At 36.0% G+C, this 22996-nt stretch overlaps 4 protein-coding genes across 4 annotated transcripts; 2 read left to right on the plus strand and 2 right to left on the minus strand.

Annotated features, from left to right (window-relative positions):
* Positions 1-1959: 1959 nt before the first annotated feature.
* LOC148912254 (reactive oxygen species modulator 1-like) lies at positions 1960-3852 on the minus strand. The gene is made up of 2 exons (XM_089028259.1): positions 3598-3852; positions 1960-2474 (listed from the first exon to the last, which is right to left on the minus strand). Exons 1-2 carry the CDS (start codon positions 3708-3710, stop codon positions 2366-2368), a joined length of 222 nt encoding a protein of 73 aa, XP_088884385.1. The 5' UTR covers positions 3711-3852; the 3' UTR covers positions 1960-2365.
* A 9-nt stretch (positions 3853-3861) lies between these two features.
* Positions 3862-9110, plus strand: LOC116308424 (RNA/RNP complex-1-interacting phosphatase homolog). The gene is made up of 10 exons (XM_031718839.2): positions 3862-4082; positions 4426-4504; positions 4634-4683; positions 5046-5145; positions 5408-5487; positions 5955-5998; positions 6152-6212; positions 6371-6417; positions 7079-7151; positions 7610-9110. The coding sequence occupies exons 1-10, from the start codon at positions 4054-4056 to the stop codon at positions 8067-8069; spliced, it is 1023 nt and encodes a 340-aa protein (XP_031574699.2). The 5' UTR covers positions 3862-4053; the 3' UTR covers positions 8070-9110.
* Positions 9111-10089: 979 nt separating this feature from the next.
* Positions 10090-16522, plus strand: LOC116308426 (protein farnesyltransferase/geranylgeranyltransferase type-1 subunit alpha). The gene is made up of 7 exons (XM_031718841.1): positions 10090-10248; positions 10733-10847; positions 11275-11379; positions 11994-12263; positions 12767-12829; positions 14293-14464; positions 15511-16522. Exons 1-7 carry the CDS (start codon positions 10110-10112, stop codon positions 15598-15600), a joined length of 954 nt encoding a protein of 317 aa, XP_031574701.1. The 5' UTR covers positions 10090-10109; the 3' UTR covers positions 15601-16522.
* Positions 16523-20012: 3490 nt separating this feature from the next.
* On the minus strand, positions 20013-22067 carry LOC116308425 (uncharacterized). The gene has a single exon (XM_031718840.1). The coding sequence runs from the start codon at positions 21863-21865 to the stop codon at positions 21128-21130; it is 738 nt and encodes a 245-aa protein (XP_031574700.1). The 5' UTR covers positions 21866-22067; the 3' UTR covers positions 20013-21127.
* Positions 22068-22996: the final 929 nt, after the last annotated feature.

The raw sequence follows: 22996 nt of genomic DNA on the forward strand, positions 1-22996 counted from the left end.
AAGTGGGAAATGAGACTACTTTCAAATGTTAATATATTCCAGCTAACTTTCTTTTTATAGATCAGAACAAAGACTTGACCTGAAATGTTTACCATCTGCTAAAAACCGCTTTCTTTACCTGTTTGTTTGGGGTACTGATATATATGTGTATAGCGACGTAAAAAATATCTGAGTTCGCCATTTTTTTCGTGCTGGAAATGGGATTCTATATACGCTGTTTTGGAAATGGTAAATGGTTGGACATCGTTAACTATAAACTATATCTTTGAGAACCAATAGATTTTCTGTCTGAAATCATAAATCATAATATATGGTCTATTACGAATTAATTTACATTTTTATGGTGCTATAATCTATTGTCAAGAGGGAGGGGTACGTATATGCTCCGTACATCTTTCGCTCCGTAAAAAGGTGTTTGCGATTCAAAAGTATAAGTTATCCAAATTATATTATATTTTTTCATATTTTTTCTTATAAGATTTCGTTTCCCCCCGAAAACAATTCCTTGCATGAAAGTTGAGACATGTTAGATATCGCGCATTGAAATGAAATGAACTTCTGATTATGCTAAAAGCTGTGAGAATAAACAGCAGAAAGGACCTGTTTGCACTTTAACATGCAGTCACGTACCACTACTTTCGACGTTTTCATCATTCCGCTACAATTCTATCTATTTTCTGGCGAAGAAAACATTTCCCACTAGTAGCGCGTTTGGCTGATTTTGGTAAAGAGGAGGGGGATAAGAATCACGTTTCACGGGAAATAAAACGGTCAAATCACGTTTCACGAAATAACGATAATTGCCATTGACGTTTTTTTAAAAAAAATAAAAAAAGAATAACAGCGGTTAAATCATTTCTCACGAAATTATCAAAAAGGCATTTTACTTTTCACAAAATAACCCTTCCAGCCCTGTCCTATTTGAACGGCGTTGTATTTTCAAAACCAGTCCAGTGAAGTGTTTAACAGTTTCATCGTTTTTTGAATTTTGAAATCATGAGGTTACTAAAGAACGCGGATATAGCTTGTGTTAGAGTTGTTCTCAATTTTATTCTACGCCACCTCGACGTACATCTTCAAAAGCTCCATAAGTTACGTCCGATTATGTTCCACTGTTATATAAGCATGTCTTCCTATTGTAACAATTCTGAAAGGATATGGCCGGCATACACTAGATGTGTCGTAAAATCGAGGTTAGATCGCAGGCCTGACGTGACTCGATCAGAATGGACGAACATTGTCTTTGTTAAAGTTGTCATGTTTTGGACAAAAGTAAGTGTTTTATCCATAACATTAGTGTTTATTTACTAGTAGCGTAGGCAACTACAAATATAATGAATATGATCGCAAACCTTCTCCCTTTGATTGATAACAATTTTAAAGCTTCTAATCGGAAGAAATGGCAAATGAAAGGAATTTAGAACCTTACCCCCAGACCACCGGGACAAGGCTGAAAATTTAACATTCATGTAGTATTGAATTTAGCACTTTACCCCAGGTCCACAGGGAAATTTTCTTGATAAAGGAGAAGTTTCCTTTGGATCGATAATCTTTCTATGTGAGATTCGTTGATCATCTTGGACGGAAATGTCCAATCCTGCACCTTTTAGTCATAGATGCGGTGATTGAAATTCATGCATGACTCTCAATTGCGCATTTAACTAAATCACGCCTCACACGCACTTATATACACGCACAACTCAAATATTGCATCTCAGACAAATAACTCAACTCGCAACTCAAACGCGCAACCCCTAAACAAACCGGTAAACACCTCTCAAAAACGTACTCCACTCGCAACTCAAGAAAGTGTATTTTGATCCATTGTGCATTGCATCCTTCAATATATATGGCGCACATACTTACATAACGTAAAGTCACTGATTTTTTATATTTTTTATTCATTTTGATCTCCCCCCCACCCCCCCTGTTTCACTATAAGCTCAAAAAAAGCAAGGATTCTATAAAAGAGAAGTCATTTATTTTGAATAAGGTGGAAAACTAGTGAAAACTAGTGTAAACTGCGTCGGTGTTTTCAGTAAAACAGTTGATAGATAGATAATTTGTAACACCGTATGGTATGTAAAAATGAAACTGACGTTTCGGACGTTTCTCTCCGATGAAGGACTAACGTCCAAAGCATCAGTTTCATTTTTACATACCATACGGTGTTACAAATTATCTATCTATCAAATGTCATTTATTTTGGATTATCTAGGATGAGTCATTTTATAATTTATGCAGTTACTTCATATAACACACCCGTGTATGCTGCACTCCAGTTTCGTCCATATCATAAGGATGTCCTCAACTTTGCTCAACTGTCATATCCCTACATCTTGAAGATCATCTTGGTGTACTGTATTCAACATCTGATAGCAGTTCCAACTGACATAAATACTCCAAACGTTCCTCCACCTTGTAACATAATCTTTCCAACACTGGAGACAAGCTCTCGTCCTCTTAAACCATACCTAAACAAGAAAGAAATTACATATTTATTTCATATAAATCTCACCCCCCCCCCCCCCCAAATGAAGACTGTACAATAGTAAATTTAATAATGATTTATATATTACAGTTTTTCCACACTGTTTGTAAGGGACTGATTGCACAAGTGACTGATTGCACCTGAGAACAAGTTCTGATTTTTTCGTTCAAGGGAGAAAAACTAGAGAAAAAAAATGAAAGAACAGGAAACTTCAAACTCTCCTCACACAACTCTACAGCAAAAGAAAGAGAAACTGGCCCGCAACTCAACTTGCACTGATTTTTGCCAAAATTTGCTCAAAGTCTCCTGCTTATCTACTTCCAGGAGATGCAAAAATTGATTATTATAGCATATCCTAGATAATACTGAGTTCTATCCAAGCAAATTTTGTGCTTGAAAAATCCACTTATTTTCTAAAACTTTCGTGACAGTTAGCTATTTTAGTTTCAGATAGAGTGGATAGACTGGGTGACATGGATGACATAGTGCATTAGTGCTCGTCTCTTACTGCTGTGGTAAAGGTTTGATCCCTGGCTTGGGCTAGATAATATGTGAGTTGAGTTTGTTCGATATATTGTTCTCTTCTGAGCCATAATGGGTTTTCTCCAGGTTCACTGGTTTTCCTCCCTATGAGAGAATCGGTAGGTCGGATTTATTTTTACTGATGCAACAGTGGAAATGAGCTTACTGGGAACCCTGTGGTACATTTGGGAATGAAAAAAATATTAGGGTTGGCAAAAATTAGAAAGAAAATTAGGGTCGGTCATGCAACAGGAAACAGACTTATTTTTTGTTTGGCCGAATCAGAATGCTCAAAAAATCGGCTGCAGCCAAAGCTTCTCATTCCTTGGCACTGACCAAGAGGAACATGGGCTCTGAGTATATATGAGATTGTAGAAACCTGAAATAGGATTAACTTTCAATTTTTTACATCTCCCTCCCCACCCCTCACCCTTGTCTGATCTCCAATTGGCTTTAGAAAAGTGATCACCCTCATCCTGCCCATCTATCCTTTGTCTTCTTTCAACAGTTTCCCATCCTACTCTCCATAACCCATAGTAAGGCTACCATTCCCCAGAGGTTTCTATCATTAATTCTTGACTCACTTTAGTGCTGAATATGTTCCAAACAGTGCTGCAGAACTCATTCCAACAGCAAACCCAATCATGAACCCAACTTTCACACGATCAAAACAACTTGGCTGTGGTGGTCTTTGCATTTTTCTTCACTTAATCCTCTAAAACCTCGAATACCCTATCGTCTCCTATCGTATCCTTTTAAAAATAGCTGAAATCCAGAAAGAATTTGACTAATTCTCGGAAGATTTCAGGAAAGAAATTTACCTTTCTAAAGCACGTTGAGTTGAGTATTGATTGGTAGACACCGCGGGTCAGTAAAACTTCCTGTTCAGCCGGTCAAGAAAGACTGGGCTCTAGTGGCGAGGAACGTCTAGTTGTTTTTGCATTTTACTTTCATTTTCGTTCCGACGGCGTTTTCCTGTTTATACTTACAAAAAAACGGCTGTTTTTCGGTGTCCTAAGCGTATTTTCAGCACTTTGAGGATGGTAAATAAGAAAAGAGTCCCAGACAGGTATGTAGACTCGATAAAAGTTAGAAAACCTTGAGTTTAAGAAAGATTTTTTCGCCAAACTACCACAGCTTTCATTTCAGCTGCTTTATTCAAATTATTTGAATCAGTGAGATTTGACTTGCAAAAGTTGCTATGATAGTGAAAATGTAGGCATTTTTGTTTTGTTTTATGCGTTTTTGAGGGAAAGTACTTGATAACAAAAAAATTATTGCCATATGAATAGATAAAAGAGAAGGAAAAAACTAAATTTGCAGTGTCTATGTTTAATTATTTTACATAAAGTGGTAAGGCTTTAGCTGCTTATATTTTGTTGTGGTTGATTGCTTTGTTGTTTTCACTACAGATGGAGGGAGTATAAATCTTGCTCTTGGACTCCAATCAAGAATGAGAGGATAATTTCATTCAAAACACCATTGTCTAAGGTAACATTTTCTTCATAAACATACGTACGACATACATTCCTAAGAGAAATCTGGATTTCTAGTTTGGAAATTCCTTCGTGATTCAGGACTCAATATAAATTTTGAAATCTGAATTTTATTTCCCCCCAGAAATTTGCTACTGGAATGGAAGGAGATGAGGGCCTAGTACATTCTGAGAGGTAAGACATTCAATTTTCATTACAAGGCATGATCTGGTACTTTTGTTTACATACACCTGAAGGAACTATTCATAAGGCAGTCTAAGGCTAATTTTCATTTGTCATTCATACAGAATGATCATTGATTCTGTGTTATTACTCTGATTTTTAAGTGTCCCTTGTTGACCAGATTATTGATATGCTAACAGAGGCCACAGAGTACCCTAAAGAGGGAGGGGGTAGAGGCTAAAGATTGAAAAACATAAGAGACTAGTATGGGAAAAGTGAAAAAGTAGGGGGATGTAGCCAGCCCCCCCTGTCACACCTCCTCTGCGGCCCCTGGCTAAGCTTTTCAAATCTTACAGTAACTATGCATGTTTTAGATTCACTCCCAGTGACCTCATCAATGAATTAGATAAAAAAGGTCTTCATCTTGGAATGGTTCTTGACTTCACCTTCACAAAGAGATACTATGATCCAACGGTAAGTCCAACCTTAAAGAATTTGGCAACTTATTTTCATTTCTGTCAACTTCCTAAATGCTAGTGGATTTTTTTGTTAAAACCAGGACTTATCTCTGGTTTCTATAGCATGTGCAACTTAAACCATCACTTTTCCCATCTAGACAGTTATATGCTTACACTTATTACAGGCTACTCCAAAGCATCTTGCAAGGTTCTTGTGCAAGGGATAGGAATACTAAAGTATAAAACATCTTGTTAACATTATTTGTTATTGAACTCAGGAACTCACTGAAAAGGGAATCATTTACAAGAAAATGATGTGTCCAGGGCATGAAATACCCAAAGAAGAAGATATCAAGAGGTACCTACTATTCATTTTTTATGCTCACATGCAGATTAATCCGTATATTTGCCTGTCAACCCAAAGAAAGACTAAGGAAAGGCTTAAAAAAACCTTGTTTAATGTGGAGAGTACACTTAGCTAACTGCTAGTTTACAGTGTAGTCCACAAATTAATAAACTTAAATAAAGAAATAATCAAAGAAACATGAAGTGTTTTTAAGAATCCCAACTGGCAAGGAGGCAAACCAGTTGGCTAGTTACAAGCATGGTCGAGAAACTGAATTTGAACTAATCAGAAATCAGGACAAATACAGTCTCAGCTAGTGGCCACAGCGGGACTCAAACTCTGCACCACCGGATTGCGAGACTGACGCTATGACCACCCGACCATACTGCCTCCTAAATTTCTAGGCTTTTGTTGTCTATTGACTTATGATTTTTTCACACTTTCAGATTTTCACACACTCTGTATTTTTATTCTCATAGGTTTGAATACGAAGTTTTCTCATTTCTTGAGAATGATAAGACTGGTAAATAAAAAATTAAGAGATTTATTATTTTCGCAAGGTAACAGTCGAATATTCCACATATGAGTATGTTCTGCAGGACTCAATATTGATAATGTGCAATCACACCTCGCTTCCTGGTATGATCAATAAAGTCATAATTTCTTTGTTTGACAGGAGCATTGGTTGGTGTTCACTGCACACATGGCATTAATAGAACAGGCTACATGGTTTGCAGGTAATGATAATGAAGAAATAGAAAACGCGTGTGTGTGCTGTGTGCAGTTTAAAATCATGCGGGGGTTGGCAGAATACGAGAGGAGTGTTAGGAGAAGCACAACGAGTAGCGGATAATTTTGTCGTCTCGAAATATGTTCAATTCAATTTTTTTCACAGATACTTGATTGACTGCAAAGGATACGAGCCTGAAGATGCCATAAAAGGTTGGATATAAACATTAAAATGAATGAAAATGTTACTGACTGAGAATTATGCTTCATTCCTGGATGTTTTGGTTATGTTACTATTACGTTCCTCAGCAATGATGAAATAAAAGGCTAATATATTAATAAATGCATCGACCATTAATGGAATTGCCATTTATTGTCATTCTTGAAATATGACAATTCTGATGAAAGCTATCAAAAAATGTAACTGAAATTTCATGTAGTTCTTATGGATAAAATGGTACATAAATTAGCTCCTGGTTATCTTAATGCCAAGTTTGTAAATCGTTCCAGCTTTAATAATTTCTCTTTGAGGGTCGCCAATGGACAACTTGTCCTCCCCTTGCCGCGAAGTATTTTTTTTAAAAAGAAGGGCCTAAGGGCCTTCGAGTCCGGTTGAAAAAAGCATTTTGTCACAAACAAGGACTAGCGGTTACTCAACTTTTGTTTTTATTATTTATTGTATTTAATTTTTGTGTAATTATATATTTATGTACTTTTACTGATGAGAGGTCCATGTATAAATAAAGGAATCTGTCTGTCTGTCTGTCTATCTAAATCTATCTATCTATAGGGTTAAAACCCTTAATGTATTTTCCTCTGACTTGATTTCCACTAAAAAATTCCCACACCTAATGTTTCCGTCCATGTTTCTTAGCATTCAATGATGCAAGAGGTTATCCCATAGAGAGAGAGAATTATTTAGAAGATCTTAAATTGCGAAAACCTAGGTAAGTAATTTCAGGAAAAACATAAGTACTTAATCTCCGCAAAATAGTTACATTAGATTTCAAAAAGGTTTGAATCTATTATCTGATTCAAATGTTTCCTGAAAAGGACATTAATGATGATGATGATTATGATTTTGGTAGCAGTCTGGAGGCTGTGGATGATGGCATGATGATGGCTTAATGATGGCATGGTCACTGTTGGTCTGTCTGTCCGTGACGATTGGCTGAGGAAGGTTGGTTATGAGTCAAAAGTCCCTGGGGGAGGGGGCTGGGGAGTCCCTCAGGGACTTTTGACTCGTAACCAATCTTCCTCGGCCATTCGACATGGACAGACATACGAACAGTGACCAAGGGAAATAGCGGGACTGCTCGCGGTCTAACTGAGAATGAGATGGTGATGATGAGGTTATTGATTGCTTAATTGTGTTAAACTAATATTTTTTATTCCTCTTTTGCAGACATGATGTAGATTTTAAAGACTACAGCAAAGAATTGTCTAGACAAGAAATGAACTCAAAGGAGAGGGAACCAGATAAGCCACGTAATTATAGAGAAATATACGACAGAAAAAGAAGGTTCCATAGAGAAGACAACTGGGCTGATGATTTTGTACCAGACTTTAGTAGTCCTGGAAAATATGCATGGACTGACCAATATGATGATCAAGAACCTAGGCACTCTTCCAGACATACTAATCGTTCTCACTCAACGCACACAAGGCCATACAGGAACCATAACTATGATAGAAGAAATAACCACCCTCGCGACAGAAGAATAGACTATCAAAGATATGATCCTTATTATCCATGTCACTATGGTAATCATGATTCTGAACTGGGTTGGTATGAAAATGATTATCGCTGGCACAGAAATGACAGAAACTTTGATCCTCAAAGACATAGATACAGATATAAGTAATCTGTCAACATGGCCAGTAGGGGGGTACCACCATACAGAAAGGGCAGGGATGATTATCAAAAAATAAATTTAACCCTTAAAAGAGAGTTGGGTGTAGTCCTGGCTTAATTTTAGCCCTAAAAGATACCACTTTGAAACACAAGATAAATCATTTGAAACAAAGATCATTGAGTTTACTCAAACATATGCTGAAAGTCCTCAAACACTTTCCATTTTAATGAAAAAAGATCATGAAAAAAGATACCACACATGCCAAAAACCAACAGCTTTTCCTTTTTTACCCTCAAAGAGGGAGTGAATTATGATTTCAACCCCTAAGAGATACGATAATCATTCCTGCTCATCATTATATGGGAGTACCCTCCCCACCCTCCCATCCCCCTGGGGGCAACAGCACATTTTACTCTTTATATAAGATTATAAGAAGATAAGGGAAAGGATACAGATGTCCTGTGGAAAAGTAGAAAACAAGCTTCTCAAGTGGGATTGGTAAAAATTCCATTAAATATCCATGCTTCTTGTTAAGAGAGAAAAGAAGAGAAACCTCTTTAGTTTTGTATGCAAATTGCCCATTTCAGATCAAATAACATTCCTCTGAGAATTATTCTTTTATGACGAACATTGTCCCTTGAATGAAACAAATGCATGAAACAGAATATAGACCATGCACATTTTCACGAGTAAGTTCACATATATTATCACATTTAGTCCTATAAAAATAATTCTGACTTGAATGAATTACAAGACAATCCAACATTCATTCCAGTTGTCAGCATTGTACTTGTTGCTTTTGGACCAGACATTGTTTTTTGGAATAGGCATATTTATTATTATTATTAAGTTTTGATATTTTTATCTAACTTTGATTTGGTTTTAGTATAAGAAAATAAAAATACTGGTATCCTCCTTTGTTTTGCAATGGTAGTATTCAAAGATGTTTGCAAGCAAAGGAACTTTATATTGAATGTTTTAAAGCTTGGTGTAAATATAATTCTCATAGTTTAAAAATGTTTTGTTTAAATAAAACTGAGGATCAATGAACTTTTTTGTAAATATGGTTAATAGCACTGCAACTGCCACCCGGTTAGCTCAGTTGGTAAGAGCGTCAGTTTGTTGTGCAGGCGGTCGTGGTTCAAGCCTCGGCCGGACCAACACTCAGGGTCTTAAAATAACTGATAAGGTGCCACCTTCATAATTACATCTGCAAATGGTTAGACCTTCACGTGGCTCGGATGACCACGTTAATGGTGGTCCCATCCCTAATTAACTAGAGACGTTAAAAATAGACCACAAGTTTATCAGTTAAAGGTTACTGTCGCATGATATCCCCTATAAACAAATTTTACTATTAGTAGTAGTGGTAGTAGTAAGCAGAAGAAGTGTGCCAGAGGTGGATGAGGCCATTCCCTCCTTAAAGTAGAAGTGGACAGGAACAGACATTTTCTGGAAGTACAAAATGCAATTTTGCGAAGTTGTTTATTTTTACTTTGGAGGGGTTTCATTAAAAATATATGGCACATTTATGATAAAGATAACTATATAAACAATTGAGGGGCCATCATTTATTTTTATTTTGTTAGATTAGATTAGTTTAAATTTGATATTAACTTTGTATTAATAAAATGTATTGTATCATATTCAACTGGACATAAATATGAATGGTCCACTAACAAATATACTCCAACCCTCCCCCTTTAAAAATATTATTAAGTTACCCTGTATTCTCACTGCAAAGAATTTTTATCAATATTAAAAGAATGAGTGAGAAAAGAAAGAAATAGTGATGAAATGGGAACTTCCAATAACTGATTACATATTATACCACACCCCCTACCTTATAAAAAACAAAGAAAATATTCTAAAACAAACTTCCATTCTTACAGTAAAGACTTTTTATCAATGTTGAAAGAGGAAAACGAGAAGAAATAAATGCGCATAGTGACGAAATGGGAAATTCCACAGGAAGCCCGGTTCACGCGTGAATTTTTTGGTTCTCAGACATGATAACGAGTCAGACTACTCCACCCTTCGAGTGTCAAGATGGCGGACGTGAGCTCAGGAGAAGACGAGCAAGATTCATTTGTCTTCTACCGCGATAGAGACAACTGGAAGGACGTAACTCCAATCCAACAAGATGACGGACCCAATCCTGTTGTATCTATTGCGTATTCTGAACGATGTGAGTGATTTTAAAAGATTTAATATTAATCTAAACTACTGGGTGGTAAACCTTACCAACCAGATAATGAAAATTTTGCGCTAAATTTGGAAAATATCTCAGCATTTTATGCTGATTTTAAACCAAGGTATTTTTATCAACTGCGGTTTTTAAGATAAATATAAGTTAAACAATTAGGAATTTATTGAAATTAAAATCTAATTTCAAAAGCAGGGTAAATAAGTATGCTTATAGATATGACATTACCTAGTGTTTTTGTATCGTCAAAGTTAAAGCAGTTGGTATTTTTGTTTATACTAAGAGAACAAAAAAAGAATTATGAAAAGTATAAAACTGTTTTTATTTTGTCGTTGCTCATGAGCAATTTTAAATTTAAATTTTTGATTGTATTTTCTATTAATCAAAGGATTAATTAATGATTACATTATTAATTATCATTAATAATGTCACTAATAATTTCCAATATGCTTGGTTTGTATTTCAGTCAAAGATGTTTACGACTATTTCAGGGCAATTCTTAAATCTGGAGAGATGAGTGAACGTGCTCTTGCTCTTACTGAAGATGCGATTGGTTTGAATGCTGCGAACTACACAGTATGGTGAGTTAATTGTGGGAGAAAATTACTCCATTTTCTTGCAACTTGCAGCACACAAAAAATTGTATTGGTGAAAAACTTGCAGTGTTGACTGTCTTCCATGCGGCTGTTCACTAGTCACACTCAAAGCATTCTATTGAGGCCGCATCACTTATTGAAGCATTATATTGATTCTGCAGGGTAGTTTCAAAAGATTATTCAAATTTGATCCTGGGAGCCTTGATTGTATGCTTTGTATTCTACCAGTAAACCAATGTATGGAAGGTGTATGGAGTTGCGTGGTTACCATGACAAAGCCATGCATGTCTGAGCATTTTCACTGGCCATGCAGGCATACCATGATTGGTTCTAAGGATGTCATTAATTCTGTAACTTGACAGTCCAGCTTCACATTCATGCAAATTTTCAAATTTTCTCTTTAATTTTACAGGCATTACCGCAGGTTGCTCTTAAGAGCATTAAACAAAGATTTGAAAGCAGAATTATCTTATGTCAGTGAAGTGATTGAAGAACAGCCAAAGAACTACCAAGTGTGGTAAGTTAATGGATTTCTAGAGTATGAATAATACTTAGGACTTAGTGATTAATTCTGGCAATTTTCTGGCTTTCTGCTTTGACATGCTACTGGGGAGGGCCCATTATCTTGATCCACCGATATCTTACTTCCTCTAAATTGATTGGACTGTAGTGGTTTTGAGCTTGAGACCATTTTCCAACTTGCGTCACTAGAATTTTAACTTCAGTATAATAAAACCCTGTTATGTCAAGCCTATTTTCTAATCCCCAGAGATTCGGAATATTAATAGAAATCCCCCGGGGGGATACTCGTCGGAAATTTTCAAAAAGACCCCTAAAAGATACTGGAAGTCTTTAGAAAAGGGTGTGGCTGAATGATTTTTAACCCCTAAGTGATACCACAACAAATAATATTAAATTAAAAGCGCCTAGGATAAGCCATATCGATGCACACTTCTCTCCTTTTCCGACACCCTAAGAGATACCAGAAAACGCTGATTTTCAAAAATTCGCATTTAACACTCTAAAAGATACCAAACCATCCCCAGTACTTTTTTCTGGAGCCCCTCCCCCCCCCCCCCCCCCCCCCCCGGGAGAAATCCACTGCATCAATTATTTTCTTTTGATTTTCAGGTATCATAGACGCATGTTGATTGACTGGCTGAATGAAGCAAATCAAGAACTAGAATTCACTAGTTCTATCCTACGTCCTGATACCAAGAATTACCATGCCTGGCAACATCGACAGTGGGTTATCAAGAAATTTAATCTTTGGGACAGTGAACTGGAATATGTGGACAAACTATTGACAGAGGATCTCAGGAACAATTCTGCTTGGAATCAGAGATATTTTGTGCTGTCACATCTGGGATTTACTGACGAGGTGATTCAGCAAGAAGTAAAGTATGTATTTTGTACTCTTTGGGTATATTTGACAAATTGAATATCAGATTGGATGATTGATGGGAAGGACAGACAGACAGACAGACAGACAGACAGACAGACAGACAGACAGACAGACAGACAGACAGACAGACAGACAGCCTTATATGTTATACAGGCAAATTTATTATGCACTGGTTAAATAGCGTGGGCAATATGGTCCAAGGGCAAAAATACTATGATTCTTTTCATTGGGTAAATCATTAAACATCAATAGAAAAAATCAAATTCTTAAGAGAACACAATTCTATTATCTTTGTATGCATATTTGTATACTATATTTAAGTCTAAGTTTTAGATCAATGGGGTGGAAAACTATTTTGGAAAACAGAAACGAATTACACTGATTTTCATAATTATTGAGTGACCCAGACTCTCATGAAATTCATATCTTCCACTTCTATAACCAAAATATTTACTTTATTTTCAACTCATGGGTGATTTTGTCTAATGCATTTTCCTAGGTTTACCATGGAACTAATTGAAAAAGTTCCAAACAATGAAAGTGCTTGGAACTACCTCAAAGGGTAAGTCATATATTCAAACAAATTTGGCCTTCAAAGATGTTTTGGTAACCATTCTTCATTGAGAAGAAAACAAAAACATTCTTCATTTTATTTTCGTAGCTAATGTATTTTATTAGTTTATCTCTGATTTCTTTCCTCTTTTGGTGATACAGGGACCACGGAGCAGTGGAGGCTGCAGCCTCCCCATTGTTTGAGTCAAAAATGTGAATATAAATAAAAACGTTTTCCCCCGGAAATTTGATTTACAATTTGCTTATTTTCAAATGCCAGCCCCGCCCCCCCACTTTTCAATAATATGCCCCATTGTCCCTGTGATATTATCACTAACCTACCCTTGTTTTATCAGCTTGCTTTACTCAATGACTTTATTAAGTTTATAAAAGTATGACATGATAATGTACATCACTGACATTTCAGAACTTGAGCACTTTGTTGGAGTAATTTTTTATCTTTATCTTTGTTCGCTTGACACCGGACACGTGATGCAACATTGCCTGTGCCTTTGCTTGCAAAGACCTAGATCTTCACCCTTAATTGTAACTGTTGTACAGAAGTAGAAATAAGTTCTACTTTTGCAGTGTCACTGGTGACGTTGGATGCAATGAAACAGTAGTTGCTATGGTTGCAGTGTGCTATATTTAAAGTTCAAATTTTCTGCACATGGTTTGATTTTCTCCATTGAAAGCAACATTCCAGGCAATGTCACATTGTGTCCATAAAGGATAGGACACACAAAGCCGCAATGCCTTTTTGCTATCTAGACAATAATAATGATGATGATGATGATAATAATAATATTAATAATCATGTGTAATTTATGCAGTGCTCATTTCCATGTAGCATAATGGCGCTTTAAAATCATGTGATATATATCAATATAGAAGTAGTTTTTTAATAGTGGTGCTGTACTACTTTTTTGCTTTGTTTTATTTTTATTTTTTTAAATTCAATACATATTTTTCCTAAACATTAACCCAACGCTTATTATTGAAGGGGTCTTTGCTTTATTAGTACAATTTATAGATTTTTACATCTTAGTTGCCTAGCAACCAACCATATGGCACAGGCTTAGAAACAGAATGAAAAGAAGTTTTAATTAAAAAAGGGAAAAAGTACAAGTACATTTCACTTAAAGCTCTAGTTTTGAATGCCCAAGGGGACATATTCTTTACTCTAGAAAAGATAAAAGGTGTTAGGAAATTGTTTTCCTCTTGAGGTTTTGCATGCAATGAACATTAAATTTTAAAGGTTTTATGGTTTTCACACATAGAAATAATAAAAGAAGATTGAAATAATACCTTAACGTTTTGAGTACATTGATGATTGCCTTGATCAGAATTATTTTTTTATCTAACCCCTCTGATTATGGGGAAATGTTTTAAATATAAACTTCCAGTATTGTTCCTTATGGGGTTTGTTACAATTCCCAACTTAGTGCCATTATTTCTTACTATTCGTTTTAGTGTCCTTCGCAAACAAGGCCTCAGCAATTATCCGGGACTAAAGGACACTTTAGATGAGATGTACACCAGGGGTATTGATTCTCCATATCTGATGGCAACCTTGATTGATATCTATGAAGAGGAACTAGAAAACAAGAAGGCAGAGCCAAGGACTCTAGATAAGGCAGTTGAGGTAAAGGAAATTGTAAAAAGAAGCAAATTAAAATCAAAGAAACTAGGGTTTTCATCTAGCGTTTACACAATTAAAAAAATTGTTTTTGTAACTGATCATTTGTGAAGAGGGAGTGAAACCAGATAGCTAGGAGAAAAACCCTGGAAATACATCTAAGGAGTGACTGTAGTTTAACCTATGTGATAGTTGGATGTGATGCTTCAAGGTTTAATGCCAATCCCTGGGGGGGGAGATTACTCCCATATATGGACTATACGGAGATGATCCGCTGAACAGGGTATGGTTTTTCGAGCTTCTTGTCATAAACAGGGTATGCAAATTCACTCAAGTTCCAAGTTCTTCCTGAGTTTCCTGTCGTATTCGTATTTCTATGTCGTATTTCTACTTTCGTATTGACCGAAACTGGTTATTATGGTCGTCAAAAAAAAACAATATGTGAGCTGATATGATAATTGAAACAGGAACTCAGTGCAATTAATTATATTTTTTGTCAGAAACAGGGTCTACAAATTTGAGGTTTTTTTGTCATACAGGGTACCCCTTTCAGAATCCCATCGGAACAACCCTACCGAAATCCTGGCGGAGTACCCCTGGGCACCAATTGAAAGCATGAACTTACTATGAACATACCCCAGATGCATTGCGATGAGTATCATCATTAGTGAGGGTTTTTTCAGGTTCCTTAGTTTTTTCCCCTCATAAAATTCAGCATCAAATTATTCAAATCTCAAAAGACCATTTTTGAGTTTGAAGTTACCGCTGTGTTCCTTGATTACAGATTCACTTACTCAGGGTTAGCCTTGTATCAGTGTCTTAATATTCACAAATATCAATGGTAAAGTAAAGAATGCACAACTTTAACAATACAAACACTTTGAAATTCCACGTACCTTTACCGTAACACATGAATATTCTGCACAAAGTCGAGTCTAACCCTGAGCAATAGAGAACTGGAAACTGGAGTATCAGGCATTATAACCCTTAGGGCTCATAAAAACCTCCTTGTTTGATTGACTTTAATTACTGTTTATTTTATATTTTTTTAGCTGTGTCAAAAGTTGTCAACTGATGTGGATTACATTAGAAGGGAATACTGGAACTATGTGTGCAGGGATTTGCAGAATCGATTTGGATGATAGAGTACCAACTTCAGGAATAATTAATCATCAGATCTGCGATTGTTTTTTAAAGGAAAGTAGGGTGAAAAATAAGTTTACCTTAATTTATCTAACTCTGGGAATAATCTGATTCCAGTCCATATTTACCATATTCCACTCTCCCCCCCCAATCCCCCCACCTCCTCCATGGGGGATGATGAAAGATCATTGTGAGTAGCCTTCAAATTTTTTGAAAAAATTGAAGAACATTCTTGTGAAATGCTGATTTTTGTGAGTGACAATTTGTCAACCCTACTGGAGGAACAATTTTAAATTCTGAAGGGCTAGAAGGGTTTTGAGAAGGATATATGTTCTTTAATTTCTTTGAATAATGGTGAACAAAGAAATTAAACTCATTATTTGCAGCAAAAAGGGCTGGTAAAAGGTTCAAATATCTTAACTTTTGACCCAAAAAAATGTACAATTTATTAATGTTAACAGTTTGTAACATGTTGTAAAATAATAATACAAAGAATATCTTTCCATTGTGTTTCCGTCGAAAAAATAAAAAATAGTGAGACAATGGTAATAATTATTGTAGAATTTGGTTTTCGCAGAATATAATAATATTATCCAAACATCAGCTGTTTTATCTGCTGTTCAGTGTATATGTGGATTCATGATAGCGACCTTTTGCAAATAAGGCTTAGATGCTAGTCTTTACAGATCACGCACTAGATTTTTTTCTTTCAGTTGTCATTATTATATTCATCTGTTCTCTAATCTTTGACAATGTAAGGTATTCATGAAGGATTCAGAATGCAAAACCAATAAACCCACAACTATTCAATTTCCTTTGGTCTTTTAAACCTGATAAGTCATGCTCAGGAAAACCTTCCATCGCCTAGCAACAACTGTTACCATGGAGACCAAAATAAAGTACTTTCCATTTTGCGACGAATGCATTTTGTTTTGATTTTTGTTTTGATTTTTATTTCTCTAAGTGTGAGTCAACAACAATGATATTTTTCATTTTAAAACTAGAGAAAATGTCTGCAAATCTGTTTGTGGAAAGTGGAAATAAAATAGGGAATTTTATTTGATGTTGTTGGCGAACTATGGTATTTACAGATAATTAAATACTGTAAAATTTGTTGGATTATATCCTGCTGTTATTCATATTTTTCTTATCGGGTACCAAGCATGTATTGACGGATAAAGGAAATATTTCGTCTACCGTCGACGCCGGATTAAAGTCAAGCATCCAGAGATCGTGAGAAGAAAACTTAATTGCTTTATATTTAGAAAATCGATACAGCGTCACACAACATGAAAATTTTTCCTCGCTTGGACAGACGCCAGTCAAGTGGTAAATAATTTTAGTTAGCTGTTTATTCAGTTAGAAGACGTATGTAAATAACAACCAAAGAATCCAAAATAACTTGAGGGGGGAAAATATCGACCGCCCTAATTGTTCATGTGTTCATTTGAGGTTAATGCATTTTGCAACGTGACTACGTATTTTTCTTTTGGTTATCATCATCATCAAGCACGTCACTCAGCTTTAAGTTATTAGTCGTAATTGGATCTAGGAATCATTTCTTTATTTCAGAGTGCGAGTGTCGAAAAATATTTTTTTCTACCACAGACGAAGGGAGGTTGCACTTTTAATTGATGGTGTGCCGCAAGGGAGTCCAGGTATCTGTAATTTTGCTGTTTCGCAATTTGAAGTTGGGCTAAAACTTATGTAAACATATCACAATCACCAAGTTCAATCCTTGTTTACCACATCTGATGTGACCTTTAAAATTGAGCCCTTTTTGTTTACACCTATAATCCAAGCTGTCTATCTCAAAAACACACCCCAAAACAGTTTGTTTTACAGCCTTTGAATGTCAAAATAATGGTTTTCTGCGTGCTAAAACGCTAGGAATTAATTTATTCAATAAACAACTTTGATAAGGAGAATTTTTCTTGTTATGTGTTGTGGGGATGTTGAAGGTTGGTAAAGAATGCCCCATGGCGACTGACTACAGTTATTGTTGTCGTCGTCAAGGATAGGGGCATAGGGGTAATTTAAAATATTCATATCACATCAAATATTGCTATTATTTGACTTTTCTGACTTAAGCCGCGGGGCATAGGGCATCATACGTACACTGGGGTTCTAAAAAGAAACGATTTCTAGATTACTATTTGACATTATATTCAAATCATTGGTCTTACAGTAACAAAAGTCGAATATCAGCCATTGACAATCTGTGGAGAATTGTACATCGATCCTTCAATTTGAATCAAATAATTTTTTTTCCCAATAACGACATTCCAGACGAGCTTTGTCACCACAGCCCATTGTAATGAGGGAACATAAGCTTCCGGAATAAATGGAAATGTATCAAGCTACAAGATAACAAGATTATAATATTGCAAGATCATTGTTAGAGGAATGCAAAATGTAGTATTCAAATTAATACGATAGTCGTCATTAATACGGTAAAAACTGGTATTGTTGATTCGCTTAGGGGGGTCGAATTTTGTCTGCATTCAATAAGTGATTTTCAATTAAAGTCTATGAATCCAGCGAGGTCTTCTCAGAATGTCTTTCTTAGTTTCTCTGTGTTTTAAAATTTTGCTCATATATTTTGTTTCAATACACTATCCTTCCGCCATTCCTTCCAGTGACGTTTTCATCTTCGATCTGATTAAAATGCCTTTTACTGGAAGCTCGTAGCCAGTAAAAAAAACAACCTCAGAATAACTGCAATTATGTACTTGAAAAGCCTTCCGACTTGTCTTAAAAAATATATCGCCTGTTAATGGAAGCTTCAGTTGAGTTGTCTTTCTCAACAACTTACTACCAAAAATCATTATTTTGGTGATGCTGAAATCATTTACGCTATAAATAGATTGAATTGTTGAAAAATAAGTCATGCACGTAAAATGAGTTTCCAACCTCGTGGGCGAAGCTCGTGAGCCAAAATTTTGACAAAAGCGAAAGAAAATTTAATTTAACGTATCGAAACTTCCAAGTCTCGTATCAAGAGAAAAGATTTTCTATATTATTTTGATGAAGTTTCGTAGCTTTCGCGCGCAAAACGTAATATATTAAATTACACGTGCTAAGCACGTTTTAGGTTTACCACCTATTGTGTGAAAGTTGTCACAAAATGGCGCCAAATCTGGTTCTATCAGAACAAAGACCTCGATAATAATGAATATGAATAACTTGATATAGAAAATAAACTAACCACATTTCTCAGCATGTCTTTTATCAAGTCGTCTTTATTGTCACAGTTTCCTAAGTCTCCCGATTATTCCAAGCTGAGCTATAAGTTCTAATTTCCGTGACCAAAAAAAAATGCCCTTTCCGGGAAGAAAGGTTCGCCACCTTTGAAAAAAAATACCAGTAGTACAATATACAATCGAGTGGTTTTCCGTTAAAAATGTCGTGTTCGAAATGGAATTGGCTTTCTTCCAATAAAAAACTTAAACCATTTGAATTAAGAAATTTAGGTACACATTGTACATAAATACACAACTAACAGGGGTGCAATTATCTCAGTATTTACATCACAATAAATAATGTCTTTCTTTGGCACTAGATCGGCGCACCTCGGAGCCAGAAGCCTTGTTATTGGCCGAGTTTGATATCCTGTTTGCTTGTAAGATAAAGAATGGTTCTCTTGTGTTCTAACTTTGACAAGCCTTCAATCGCTTGAGTTACTTTAATTATTAGCAGCGAGACCATTTGCAAAGCATGCTTTGTTACCCTTATTCTTTTGTCCGTCGCACGTTTCTGTGCTTTGTTGTAGTTTTTCATTGATGTAGACTTAAAACGCGCCAATATATATCTCTCGCACTTATATATCTTAAAGTTGAGGTTCACAAATTAAAACCAGTTATTAGGCCTTTATTCCATTTTGATGCGGCAATCAAATTTATTCGTTCGTTAAAACGCAGCTGGCTCGCTTGACGTCAAGCAGTCGAGCGAAAGCTGTGATTTAGCTTTGTTCTTGCTGATGTTTTCCGCTCCCTTTCGTTAATTTTTTCGCCTGCTATTCATGCTGTGACTTTTCGAGAGAAGAAGGTATCTAAATGCAAACATAACTAGTTTCTTTGGTGAATATCAGAGTTAATTCTCCCCCAAAGAAAATACGCTTCGTTTGTTTACATTAACTAAGCGCTTGTAACTCTTGATCCACGCTCCGTCAAGCCAGTTCAAAATCATGCTTCAAAATTTCTTTGAATAACAATTCCTAATGACTTTGATAAGCGACATTACCTCAAACCACTTTTAGAATCAGCTATTTATGGGTTTTTAGTCGACTGCTCATACGAGATTTTCGCTCTAATAATTTCTTCACGACTGAGGAATTCGTCAAGTTTGACAGCAGAGAAAAAATTCTTGAGTGCGAAAAGTTGGAGATCGCAAGTCAAACACAACAACTGAGTAGAAATGTCAAACCATGCTTTAATTCCTTCCATTTTACGATAAAACCGTACAAATTGTTTGCTTCTTATTTGCAATTATATATAAATAAAGCTTTTACATGCTTTTGAAACTCCTTACTTGGAATACAGAAGGAAATATAATCAGTTAATAATATTAAAAACTCTTAGAAATATTAAACCTTAACTTTATAATTTGAAACTTAACAGCAACTGCTGCTTGAAGATTAATAATAAATTTCATTGAAAAAAATCTTTATTCTACTAGATCTGTCCAGTGAACTACTTTCAAAGTAGTATATATTTCAATCTATTACTTCATTTCTTTTTTACAAACGTTTTTGAAAAGAATTACCCTGAACTTAAGAGCAGGGCTTAAAACATTCTTAAAATCATTTTTTGTCATTTTGGGCGAAAATTCGCAATCAACATTTTGATATTTAAAATACTTTACACTTTAAGGGGTGAAAATTCAATATCGTCTGAATATTAGCTATAATTCCAAAATTTTACAATGGTACATATTTGATAAATTAATACTCTATATAAGGAGCACAAGATTCAATTCATATTTTTTTGAAAAACCTAAACGCTGTTGTCACGCGAAAGATCGTCTGAATACAGTATTTTAAGGTTATTTGTTGGAAATTGATTTCTATATCGTAGTACGTATGAAAAACGAGGTATATCCCATTTATGAATTTAAGTAATAATAATAATAATAATATTTTAGAGCTGAAATCGAAAAGCTTTTACTTTCGTTAAACATGAGGTAAAAAGTGAAAGGGACAGTAGTCGAAAAATTTTAACGATTTTAAAACGCAGCGATCAAAATAACTAAACGTGAATAAAACTGATAGTTATATATCTTCTACAACCCATATGTGGTCGTCATACATAGTAAAAAATATACCTACTAATAAATTAATACCGCGATCGAGTAGAGGACAAACTCACTCGACAGTAAAACGATCTCGTGGCGGTAAACAAATAACACAACAACCATTTGTTCGTAAAGCCAAAAAACTGGAATATAAACTATAAATTTGCTACAAACTCTTTACATTACCCTGTGATAAGGTATTCCTAATTCATATTTATGTTCTTCGGGGTTTATTTAGCGTCTTTTTGGCGGCAAAATCCCACGCGTCGTCTTGGTGTTGGTTGGCCCTTTCGGTGGTGGTGGAGGAAGCTGCTGCTGGCCATTTCCCTGTGTCTGCTGATTTTGAGGACAATATTTAATCGTGTGTGAGTCATCTCCGCTTGCTTTGCAAATGGGGCAGGTATAAGCTCTAAGAATCGGGCACGTTGTCTTTCCATCGACACTTTTCAATACATGAGATGCATAGACGTCTTCGCTTTCACCGTTGTTTCTGCAGAAAACGCACACTTGGCGGTTTGCACCAGGAGCAGTGCTCCTTGTGGTCGGCTTCAAACGACGGCTTGGAGGCAACACGTTTTCTCTCCGTTTTCCAGCATTGTGCAAAATAGACGACGTACTAAACGGTTGAAATGAGCCTTCACCAAACGTCATTCCATGATCAGTGAAAGAATCACAGCTCCCTGAAGACGAATTCTCAGAATCAATGCTGTCAAATCGGTCACGTCGTGACTGCACTTTCCCAACACCGTAAGAATGGTTGGCCAAGTAGTCGAAGTCCGTGTTAGGGAGCCCAACTTTTTGCACCAAATCACTAAGTCCAAAGTAGTCATTGAACATGTTGTAGTTGGTGAACTGGTTTTTCGGAAAATCATCATTTTCTGGAGGGCAAGTTAACGACTTTATCTCCTCGTCGTCGGAGTCTAAAAAGTTACTCGGAATTAGTGTTTTCAGCATCACTTCACTCAAAGACATCTCGTATGCTGCTTCGATTTCTCCGATGTGACACTGTGAGGTGAGGCTTCTGTTTTCACTGCCAGACGTGCTCAAATGCGTAAAATATTACGGTCTAGTGCTGCCAAAGGGCAGTTTTGTGGTTGTTTTGTCAAATGCAAGGCAGCCAGTCACTCGCATGTGGATTGTGGATCAGCAGGGATTTTTTTTTACGACTGGAGAGTCGAGGAGGCGTGACCTATTTATTCACTCACATGTCAAAAATCCAACCAATCACATTCTACGCTTAGATCTCCCTGACACAGACTACAAAACTATCCCAACCCAGGGTACCCTCAGTAACTCATCACTTAACAACTTTAGCAAATTTTTGATAAAGGGCAGACATTTTTTGATGGTGTTTTTATAGACGATTTTTTAATGATCGTTGTTGTAATAGGTCAGAGACTTGTCGCCCTACAGAAGTATTCGGGTTTATTTTAGTTGTTTTTGTTTTCTGTTCGCACCCACCCGGAGTAAAGTAGTTATTATATTAACCGAAGCTAATTGAGTTTGACAACTACGATCCTACCGCATGTGAAACGTTCATGGTGTCAGATTGTAGACTTATAGACGCCTTGCCTTCTTATATTTATTGTTCGTACGCCAATCATATAACGGTGTTTTCAATAGTGTCTGTTATGGTAATTTACTTCATACATTACCGTTCAATCCCTTGAGAATACGATTACAGTGTGCAAGTGCTATGAGATCGAAAATTTCGGCTTAGAGAATGACAGTCGTTTTAATTCTGTCACCCTAAGCAAATTTCGTGCACTGTTCTTTGCAGCGGAAATTTGTATGACTGATTTTAACCTGTAGACCCACTGCCGTGATTTTCTTTGCAGTATTAAAGCATGATTTTGTTTTGAATAGAACTTATATACACGGCGGAGTGGAGAATATCAAATGCCAGAACCTCGTATAAATATAAAAGATGAAAAACTTTGATTACTTTTCTGAACGAGCGTTATAGTGTTGACAATTGCAATTGATGGCTTTGGAGCTTGGACGTTGATGGATTGATCCTAAAGCGCTAAACGTTGAAAAAAATGTCTTTCTTTTTCTCTATTATTGTCACAAGCTCCGACGACCAGTCAGTCATTCGTGAAT

The sequence above is a fragment of the Actinia tenebrosa genome, unplaced genomic scaffold (assembly GCF_029948245.1).
Source record: "Actinia tenebrosa isolate PJP-AT-01 unplaced genomic scaffold, QUT_ActTen_1.0 PGA_scaffold12__29_contigs__length_12842862, whole genome shotgun sequence".
Lineage (NCBI taxonomy): Eukaryota > Metazoa > Cnidaria > Anthozoa > Actiniaria > Actiniidae > Actinia > Actinia tenebrosa.

Excerpts from the sequence above, each read along its gene's own strand:
- LOC116308424 (XM_031718839.2), top strand. The coding sequence starts at position 4,054 with ATGGTAAATAAGAAAAGAGTCCCAGACAG. Across the intron at positions 5,146-5,407 it reads AGAGATACTATGATCCAACG|GAACTCACTGAAAAGGGAAT; the intron begins GTAAGTCCAACC and ends TATTGAACTCAG. Across the intron at positions 6,418-7,078 it reads GCCTGAAGATGCCATAAAAG|CATTCAATGATGCAAGAGGT; the intron begins GTTGGATATAAA and ends CATGTTTCTTAG.
- LOC116308425 (XM_031718840.1), bottom strand. The coding sequence starts at position 21,865 with ATGTCTTTGAGTGAAGTGATGCTGAAAACACTAATTCCGAGTAACTTT.
- LOC116308426 (XM_031718841.1), top strand. The coding sequence starts at position 10,110 with ATGGCGGACGTGAGCTCAGGAGAAGACGAGCAAGATTCATTTGTCTTC. Across the intron at positions 10,249-10,732 it reads TATTGCGTATTCTGAACGAT|TCAAAGATGTTTACGACTAT; the intron begins GTGAGTGATTTT and ends TTTGTATTTCAG. Across the intron at positions 11,380-11,993 it reads CCAAAGAACTACCAAGTGTG|GTATCATAGACGCATGTTGA; the intron begins GTAAGTTAATGG and ends TTTGATTTTCAG.
- LOC148912254 (XM_089028259.1), bottom strand. The coding sequence starts at position 3,710 with ATGCAAAGACCACCACAGCCAAGTTGTTTTGATCGTGTGAAAGTTGGG. Across the intron at positions 2,475-3,597 it reads GGAACATATTCAGCACTAAA|GTATGGTTTAAGAGGACGAG; the intron begins GTGAGTCAAGAA and ends TTTCTTGTTTAG.